This window comes from Arachis ipaensis, chromosome B8 (assembly GCF_059453495.1).
Source record: "Arachis ipaensis isolate K30076 ecotype BB chromosome B8, ASM5945349v1, whole genome shotgun sequence".
In the NCBI taxonomy this organism is placed as follows: domain Eukaryota; kingdom Viridiplantae; phylum Streptophyta; class Magnoliopsida; order Fabales; family Fabaceae; genus Arachis; species Arachis ipaensis.
This window is the reverse complement of record NC_142443.1, coordinates 117,840,985-117,851,247: the sequence shown is the minus strand read 5'-3', so window position 1 is coordinate 117,851,247 and position 10,263 is coordinate 117,840,985. Positions and strand designations below refer to the sequence as shown.

The 10,263-nt window shown below is 39.4% G+C and overlaps 1 protein-coding gene across 3 annotated transcripts; it reads left to right on the top strand.

Annotated features, from left to right (window-relative positions):
- Positions 1-5,962: 5,962 nt before the first annotated feature.
- Positions 5,963-10,123, top strand: LOC110270122 (beta-adaptin-like protein B). Of its 3 annotated transcripts, none has more exons than XM_088496799.1 (6): positions 5,963-6,248; positions 7,752-7,834; positions 7,997-8,096; positions 8,236-8,383; positions 8,836-8,916; positions 9,554-10,123. In XM_088496799.1, exons 3-6 carry the CDS (start codon positions 8,062-8,064, stop codon positions 9,917-9,919), a joined length of 630 nt encoding a protein of 209 aa, XP_088352925.1. In that variant the 5' UTR covers positions 5,963-6,248; positions 7,752-7,834; positions 7,997-8,061; the 3' UTR covers positions 9,920-10,123. The 3 variants fall into 3 exon arrangements, with proteins under 3 accessions (XP_088352925.1, XP_088352927.1, XP_088352926.1); XM_088496801.1 differs by having other exon boundaries at positions 8,187-8,383; XM_088496800.1 differs by lacking the exon at positions 7,752-7,834.
- The last annotated feature ends 140 nt before the right edge of the window (positions 10,124-10,263 follow it).

The window sequence follows — 10,263 nt, the reverse complement described above, 5'->3', positions numbered from 1 at the left end:
TTCTGGAAATAAGACAGATTAGTCCCCAGCCCCCTTAAACGACGCCGTTTCTCCCCCACCCCCAATCTTTCAAAATCTTGAACCCTATTTCCTCGTCTGCACAGAAAGGGAGAAAGTGGTGAACGAAGAAAGGGAGCATGGCATCGGATGGGGTATCATCTTGCTCCCGAAGGAGTGGAGGTGTAGTAAGGGAAGAGCAATTCGCCGAAGGTTCTGGTCATAAGGGGAAGGATGGCAAAGATGTCGTGGCACCGAAGTGCTTCTGTGGAGAACACGCCATCATGTTCATGTCGAATACCAGCAGCAACCCTAACAGATTATTTCTCGGATGTCCGTTTTATAAGGTATGTATAACTGTTTGGGAATCTGTTAGTGTTAGGGTTTTGGGTAACCCAGGTTTTCATGGTAATATATGTGGAATGAATTTGTGCAGGTGAGACAACCCCATTGCAAGTTTATTTTGTGGTTAGATGAGCACATTGGAAGGCTTGGGTTGAGTGATTCAAGGTTCCAGGCAGAGAAGGAATTAGGTGACGTTGAAGAGCATGAATGGGAGCATGAATGGAAGCATGGCATGGAAAAGAAGATCAATTGTTTAGAGAAGAGGATTGTAGGTTTAGAGTCCAAAAAAAATCCAATTAGATGGTGTATGTATGTGATTATAATTGTCCTGATTGCTGGTATTTTATGTTTGTAAGAACTGATTGATGGTTCAATATGATAAATTTTGTTACATGTTGCCTGGAAAAAATTGAACATATTCTTTCTAGAAATGTTTGAATTTTGTATCCTGTATATTGCAATGTAATGCAGAAAATGAAAGCTGGCTATATCACAGGTAATCAAACCCTGAGTAACTGGCATTAAACCTTTGAACCCAAACATTGTTCATTGTAACTGACAACCCAAAAAAAAAAGGACGACTACTTGGCTAGTAATGTCTGCACATGTATGGCATGCTACCAATGACAAGTTTTTCCTTAACCACAAACAGGTTACCAAAAAAACAGGCTAATACCCAAAAAAAAGATAGTTATATCTGGGAAATACAAAAAATGTTTACAGCAGGACACATTTGCCACAAAATAACATAAGACATGAGTTGCTTCATTCGTTGGACTCCTTCGACGCTGAGACAGTTGGTTTAGATGCTTGTGGGGGTGGGGCCTGCTGAGGCTGTGCAGCTACCTGCGTGCTAGATGGTGCTTGGTGAACTGGTTCTTGGTGCTGTGTGCTACAAGGTGGTGGCCCTTGAGCAAGTGGAGCAGGTGGCCTGAAAATCTTCTGTTTTGATCTGAACTTTGACGGTTTAGGGCGACCTGTGCTGGTGACCATGGATGGAGCATTTCCTGGGGGCCTAAAGGGCTGGTTTAAACTTGGGGCGGGTGGCCTGGCACTGGATCCCGTTGGGGTAGGTGGTCCTAATACAATTGTTGATCTTGTAACTCTTGTTGGAGCAGGGGCAACGTTCATCGCAGCTGAACCAGCTCCGCTCGGAACCTGCCATATATGACGCCAACATAATCAAGCAGTAAATACTCAGAAAATATACTAAACAGGAAATAATGACAAACAATTAGACAGTTACAGTAGGTTCTTGCTGCTGGGGTGTTGAGCTGCTTGATTGGCTGTGTGAAGCATCCTGACAATTTAATATGAGGACATATTAGTTCCTAAGGATTCATATACTAATACAGATCCATCCTTGAAGATTCAGATACTAAGACATACAAATCTCTGAGGTTTAAAGTACTAAGACATTTTAAAGCCTGAACTACTTGCATTAGGGACAGAATAGTTGCTAGATCTTATAAGCAAATATACCATTATTAAGCAACTGATTTTACCTCTGGTGGTGGAGCAGACTGTGACAAAGGAAGACAGACAAGTGCTTGGGATGTGCTCTCTTTCTTCTTCTTAGGCCTTTTGGTCTTCGGTTTCCAATTCGGGTTCGATGGTGCTCCTTTGCAAGTTTTGTAATTATGGCCCTTCTCACCACACTTGCTGCAAGACACAGAGAACGACTTCTTCAGCTTACCCCCTTGCATCAATGGCTCTGCAGGGTCTTTCTGCCAATTGTGCACCTTTGGGCGCCCAATCCCTCTTTTGATGATGGGTGGGTCTGGCTGTGTGAATTCAGTTCTGGCCTAGAACTCTGAACTTGGCACTGGTTGAATACAGTGTGCATAAGTCCTCCTGATGGACTCCATACACAGCCAAGGGTGCACGTAGTCTTGTGGCTGGTCCCGTCTCTTTCTAATGGCAGCAAGTGCATGTATGCAAGGCATGCCTGAGGTGACAAGGGAAACAGTTTTAAAGATGTGCAAAATAACAAAACAATCCAGGAATCATTCTGACTACAGAGAGAAAGAGGTTACCAGTAAGTTGCCATTTGTTGCAGGAGCAAGTGTATTTAATTAGATCTACATCAACCTTGCTTGCCTTCCGGCTCACCTCAAACATTTTCCTCTCGTTGTCACCAACCCATTCAGCCATCCACTTAGTACTAAGATTGACTAACCTCTCCATCCTCTTCTGCTGTACTGGTACTAGCTTTCCAGTGTGGTTATCCAGGATCCGTTTGTGATTCACCATCCTCCTCATCAGATAACATCTGATTTCTTCACACATGGTGAGGATGGGCTTCGTACGGTAAGTAACTATTTTTGCATTGAAAATCTCACACATATTATTTGTGAGGTTATCAACCTTTGCCGCATGAGAGAAATATGCCTTAACCCAACTTTCTGGTGGAAACCTGCTGAGATATTCCCAAGCCCCATGGTTAACTTGCTTCAGTTTGTCCATACATTCCTTGAATTCTGCAATGGTTGTGCATCTAGCACACTCCCACACAACCTCCCTAATGTACAAGTCTTTGAAGCGATTGATGAAATTCTTCCACATATGCATCACACAATTGCGTAGCTTTGCATGTGGCATAACCTCCTTTAGCGCAGGCAGTAAACCCTGCACCATAAAAAGGACATTAAGGAATGTTATGTGAAATTAAAACCTTCATATCTGAAACTAAACTAATTGACTAATCATAATTAAATCTTACTTTTTGTTGGTCTGATATGAAGGTCCACCCATGGCTGGCACTGTCACCAATGTCTTCCTGGAGATTATTCAGGAACCATTTCCAAGCATCTTTGGTCTCACCCCTAACAACTCCATATGCAACAACGTAGAACTGATTGTTGGCATCTTGGGAAACTGCTGCTAGAAGCCAACCCATATAGTAGGTTTTCAAAAAATAGCCATCTAGGTGCAACAAAGGTCTGCACCCATCCTTGAACCCTTTCTTACAAGCATCCAAGCATATGTATAGTTTATCAAATACGGGAGGTGATTCTGGAACTGGCATAAGCTCCAACCTGGCCGTCGAACCTGGATTGCTTATCAGAATCTACTCACAGTAGTCTCTGCTCCGTTTGTATTGGTCCCTCTCATTGCCCATGATCTTCTCCCTGGCCTCAACTACTGCTCTGTACATCATCTTAGGGTGGGGACATAATGAAAAATCCTCTCTTAGAAAGTCAGTTGCCTCCTTCGTGTTCATGTGGGGTTGGGTTGCCATCCTGTTTTCAATCTTCTTGCTAAGCCAATGCTGGTCAGCTGCATTGCTCCCTAAATCCCTTGCACAAGTATGTTCTTGCACATATGTCTTTACTTGATAACACTACAAGGTTTTGTTATAGGACAAATGAACCAGGAATGGACACTCCTCATCCTTGCAACCCACCCTTACCCTCTCCTTGTCATTCTTTATCCACTTCAGCTCCCTCCCTTCAGCTATGAAGGAATCCTTCACCACCTCCTTAAACCTTTCAACAGTAGCAAATCTGGTTCCCAACTCAAATCTCCCCTCACCGTGAGCATAGCCATCGTCGAATTCAGGAAATCTCCTGCTGCTACCTTCATCATCAGATGAAATGGGTGTATGCAACTCCTCGAATTCATACTCAAATACGATTTCTTCCATTTCTGATGGCAACTCACTAATGTAGAAACCCCTACCCCTGCATTGTTCGGCTCCACACCAGGATTACCACCACCTCCTCCTTCATCATTCGGACGAGCAGCCCCCTGACCACCAGTATTAACCCCTGAACTATTTTCTCCCCTAACATTCACCCTGGCCCGTTTCTGAACCCTCCTTTGTTCAACCTTAGCTTTTCCCTTTGACCCTTGCCTCCTTGCAGCTGGCTTCTTCGGGGTGACTATCTTTTTCTACCATGTGTTGATCTTTTTCTCTTGCAACTGGCTTCTTTTTCACTCTCAGAACTAGAGGTCTCCACTTCAGCTGGTGGAGGTTTGTTAAGCACATCCTCCGTGCTTTCGTACCCGTCATCTGATGAAGAGGATGTCTTCAGTTCCTCTAATATCTCATCCACATCCACCTCCACATCCGCTGCCCCATCAGCATCCCTTCCAGCATCTTCAACAACCTCAGGGACATCTACTCCATGATCAAAGTATATATGAAACTCAGCAGAGTTTTGGTTCTTCGATATGTTTTCTCGCATTGCATTTATTCCAGCATCCCCAGTTAACTTGTTCAAACCCGACTCAATGTCGCTACTTGTGGGATCATACCAGTATACTTCCCTGTATGACTGGTATCCCAAACCCTTGAACAACGTAACAAGGTCCCCAAAGTTCACAAAGTCCAGGTCCATCTCAGGGAATCTCTCTTCCTTCCCATTTTCATAAACCAGGGCTCCATCAATCCCTCTGACAAACTTTCCTCCATGGTGAAAAACCGGCACCACAAAAACGTCAACCATCTGAAATTAACCAATGATCAACAAGGTCTCAGTCCATAAACAGTTACCAAAATTTTGAACGAAACCCCTTTGCCCGAACAAGTTCCCCCCTACTGATCATACACACAACGTTTTCAAAAGAAATAAACCACTACATTATACCCCTGTTTCCCACGCTCTCAACATGCACACACACTGCATTCACCCTTCCTTCCCACACAATAACTAAAACTTAAACGAAAAGGATCACGATCTTACCTTCTAAGGAAGACAGCAAGTACGCCCTCAACGAAATCCTCCTTGTTGGCCTCCCACAGCAACTCCACAACGGACCGATTGCTCTTCCACGTAGTGCAATTTTTGGAGGGAGAAACAGGGGAGGGGGACTTTGATCGTTACTCTTCTAGGGTTTTCAGTAATTCAGACGAGAAAGCATGGGTGTTATGGGTATTACATATGGGGATTAAACTGTGTTTGGAGGGGCGGGGGAGAAACGGCATCGTTTAAGGGGGCTGGGGACTAATCTGTCTTATTTCCAGAAAGTCATGCCAACGTGTCCCCCCGTTACATCCACGTCAGAGCCACGGCAGCCAACTCAGCACTTTCCGACGGGGCTAACGGGCTGAGATTAACGGGGGATAGATTTGTCCAAAATTTTGAAGGGTCAGGGACATCATTGTATTTTGCAATCATCAGGGACAAAAATGTCTTCTAAAAAAAAGGTCGGGACGGATTTGTCATTTTCTCAAAAATATAAGATATTAATATAAGGTGTTTGCATCGATACAATGGTAAATTTATACGTACCGATACGTTTAAAATATGAACAAATAACAAGCCATGTAAAATTTATTTTCCACATCAGATTTTTTAAAAAAAATATATATCATATCACTAATTTTACTAAAATACTCTTATAATTTAATAAAAATAAAAAATATTTTTTATTTAATTTTTTAAAAGACTTAAATATCTTTTTTGATATATTAGACAAAAATTATTCTTTTAAATTAATCAAAATATTTAATTTTATTATTTTAAAATTTAAATAATCTAAAAAACAAAAACAAAAACACATCTAACAAAATTATTTATCTTCATAAACCCTAATCAATCATTGATACCAAAAATATTACACAAATCTAAAAAATACTAAAAAAATCACTTTATTGATTTATTCTTTGTTTTGCTAAATTCCTCACCCGACCTTCGTATCTCCTCAGTGTTTGTATCTCCCTCTCTTTCTCTTCAATCTCGTCTCTTCTCCCTCGGAAAGAAGACAAAGAGGCTTCCTCCACCACGCCCTACCAAGGTCACCGCAGCTTTCGCGCGTGCCTCACCTAGCCGAGAAGAACGTCGTCGCGTCAGAGAGCGTCGCCATCTTGTGCGCTCCAGAGAGCGTCGCCGTCTTCTTGGTTCCAGAGAGCGTCGCCGTCTTCCTCGTTCTTCATCACCGTCGTCAGCCTCTCCGATCCGGTAACTTCCTCCCTGCACTATCCATTCCTTCTATGCAAATAGTGTTAAGACGTTTACCTGTTGGGAGAAAGCATAAGCGAGTACTCTTTCTCTTCTGGTTGATGCCTCCATTCTGTTCTGCATTAGCATTTTTTATACATAGCTACTCACAGTGCTATCATCCCATTCTTCCTGAAAATCTCATGAACTATGCTAGTTAACAGAATTCGATCGATGGCGAATTATAGCTAAATTGATAAGCTTAGCACCTTCAATCACTCTTTTAACACTTTTTTATTTATGCAAGAATAAGATGAGCTTTGGTGAATTATTTTAAGCTTAATCTGAATTCAAGTCTTTGAATTTATGACAACATTTCAAGTGAACCAAAGTTAGTTGTTTTTCTTCTAACAAAATCATGTTACTTGCTAGTTTCATGAATTTAACATCGTCTTCTGTTATACCTTCTGCTTTGTTTTCGCCTTCAACCGTCGGCTGAATTTTCAGTTTGAACTTCAACTGAGGTTCCCATGGACTTTCTATCTGGACTTTCAGTTACTAAATTGAGCTGAACTTCACCATTATTGCATCCGATTTCATCCTTTCGACGCCTTAACTGAAATTTATAGCAAAATAATCATAAGAAGAAGGAAAAAATACTAAGCATAATATAAATAATGAATTTATTGATATAACTGATGTGAATATATGCAAATTGATGTTATTTAAGTTTATTGAGCTAACCAGAAAGCTTCTATATGCTGATTGAATCCGAATTGCTACTGCTTCTCACTCAATAATGTAGAACTACTTGAATTTGGCATTTCTTCTTGTTCTATTATATTCTCCACAGTTTCTTCACTTTTGGCATATTCTCTATCACTCAAGTTCTCTTGTATTATTGGTTGTGTAACTGTAACTTCAGAACTCAAGTGAAGCTGAATCCTCCTCTGCCACAACCGAATTGAATTCATTTCCACACAAGTATAATCTAACAGAACCCCATCTTCGATTTTCTGTTGAATTTCGCCTACCCTGAGAAAAAGTTACAAAATTTGTGATATGATCAAGAATTCTTGCAGCATATATATATATAGCATTTTTGAGAGACTCACTTTGCTTTCGTATGATGCGGCAGAACCATTTCTGGAGAAGACACCTCTTACCAATTCTCCAGTAAAACCCATATCTTAACTAGCTTTATGAATTTGAGAAGAGATCAAAAGAAATAAGAATTCTGAATGAGATTTATATTAATATGGACAATGCATAGATATAGCATATAGAGGATGATGCTACTAACTTTAGCATTTCTACATTATTAGATAGTAAAGTGATAAAGGCCAAGCTACATTCTCACTTGTCCTCTGTGATAATAAATTAATAATGTAATCTTAGTCTTAATATTTTCTTAATATGTGCACCAAAACTTTAAAGACACTTATTATTGTTACTTGCTTTATCTTATAATATGGTGAAATCACATGTTAGCTAGAATTGAATATGATCGTGATCTATATACAGGGATTTGCAGAGCTGGAATGCTGGCTCTAAATCAAGGAAACAAAATAATAGAAGCTGGAAAGTTAAAAAGAAAAAAAAGAAGGGTATATGGATTTAAGTGCAATATTTTTATTGTTGTCATGTACATCATCCTGTCATTTCTATTTCCGTATTCAATTTCATATTGTTCTAAGTTAAGCTAATATCTCTTGTTTTTACTTAATGACCGGATGGGGTCAATTTTTTATCTTGGATGTTCTCTCTAGATACAAGGCAGCCAATGCTCGTGAGGCTGAAAACATAGTAGAAAGAGTTACTCCAAGGTTACAGCATGCCAATTGTGCAGTTGTACTATCAGCTGTTAAGGTAAATTTTGTTTATTTATTTTTTTCCCCTTTACTTATTATCTTGCATTGCACATTAGAGATTACATTTTATGTTGTTTGCTAACTACAGTTTTTAATGGGATGTACGTGATCCTGCAACAAATGGAGCTCATCACCAGCACTGATGTGGTTCGAAATCTCTGTAAAAAGATGGCTCCTCCTCTTGTGACATTACTCTATGCAGAACCCGAAATACAATATGTAGCCCTGCGGAATATCAATCTTATGGTACAAAGAAGACCACCAATTCTTGCCCATGAAATTAAGGTGGTGATCTAAAACCGATTTTGTTGAATTCTTCATTAAGAAATAGCACATTTGGGCACTAGTGAAGAACTTCTCTTCTCTAGTTTGGAGACTGGGCTTATTATATATCTGCAGGTGTTTTTCTGCAAGTACAATGATCCTATCTATGTGAAAATGGAAAAGTTGAGATTCATTTCAAGCTATTTTTACTTATTTCTTGTTTTATGTAGTTCGTATTTGGACCTTCTGTCCTTTCATTAATGAAATGTGTTCTTTTCTGTATTTTTTTTTATAAATAGCAAGTTATCTTGTTTCAGTGATGAGACTTGTATGTCTTTCATTCGCTTGGTGCTGAATTGCAGCTTAACAGTTGCATATTAATTATCAGTGGCTGCATCCTCATGTATTATATTAACTTGTTAAGCAAGGGGCTAGTTTTGATTTCTTTAGTCCTTTGATGTCGATTTTTTTAGAAAGGCTGTTCGCGCTATTGGTCGTTGTGCAATCAAATTAGAGATGATTCAGGTACTGAGGGCCCACAACAGATGATTCAGGTACTGCCTCATATTGCATACAACATACTTGTCAAGAACTGAACCCCTTATTTATGGACCAATTGAAGTTCTCGAAAAGATTCTAAAATTAAAAGTTTTATGGAGAGCATAGTGAAATTTCTTGATATATTATTATCTAGACAGTACTTTCACACCCCATTTTCAGTGTCCTCAAAACGCCATCTTTGAATTATATAGGAAGGGTGTCAAACAAACTGATCTTTCTCTACCAAAATTGAGTTGTAGGACCTCTGTTTTACTTAGTATGCAAACCTTTATCTGTGAGATCTTTTTCTTTAAAATTATAGTCTAAATTGATATATCTTAGATAATTGTGTGTATTCCTTTGTCTGTATGTTATGGACTATGATACTTTCTTCTTCCTCAAAAAATCTAAGAAATCTCTCTCTCTCTCTCAACTTTATTGACTAGTGTATTCCTAGAAAGGTTCCTAAAATTGTTGGAAGCCAAACAAAAAGTTTACCATTTTGTTGTTAGTTGTATAAGATGGTTCTGGGAATCTACTATTAAGCACATACTCCTATGATCAACCTTTAGGTCAAATTCTTACTTGACTTCTCCTTTGAATATCAATTTTGAGCTGTAACAATTAATGGTCCTAACTTGTCTTTCTCAGGCAGCTAAGGATGTTGTGTTAGCTGAGAAACCTATGATAACTGATGACTCAAACCAACTTGATTTGTCTCTACTTGATGAGATCCTTGTCAACATTACTACATTATCTTCAGTTTATCACAAGCCTCCAGATGCATTTGTAACCCGTTCACACACCTCAGCCCAGAAAGCTGAAGATGAAGAGTATCCTGAGGGAAGTGAAACAGCATATTCTGAGTCATCTTCTGCAAATCCTGCCAATGGTGCTGTTTCAACCCCGGCATCCGTTGCACCGCCATCACCTCCACCTGTCGTGCCTGTGCTGGATTTACTTGGTGATTTGATGAGTCTTGTTCCTAGTGATGAACCAGCTACTCCTGCTGGGTGAGTTAAACATGGATAATTTTGACAAAATTGTGGCTTGCTTATTTGATATTTCCTATAAGATGATTGGCTATATTTTGTTCTAATTTTTTGCTTGTTTAGAACGTTATTACTTTTGTATTGAAATGGTGGCCGACAATGATTTACATGAAGCTGTGATGTATTATAATATGATAAAATAGGGTTATGTGCATTTTGGATAAATAAACATATGTAATAGACAGTAATAAAAGCAACAGTCCTTTTCTACCGTTGATTGCTTTCTAAATCAAATGTATGGATTTGTATATGAAAACTTTTTTTCTTCTTTCAACTCTCTCTCGTCTCTCTTTTACAAAATTATCTCCT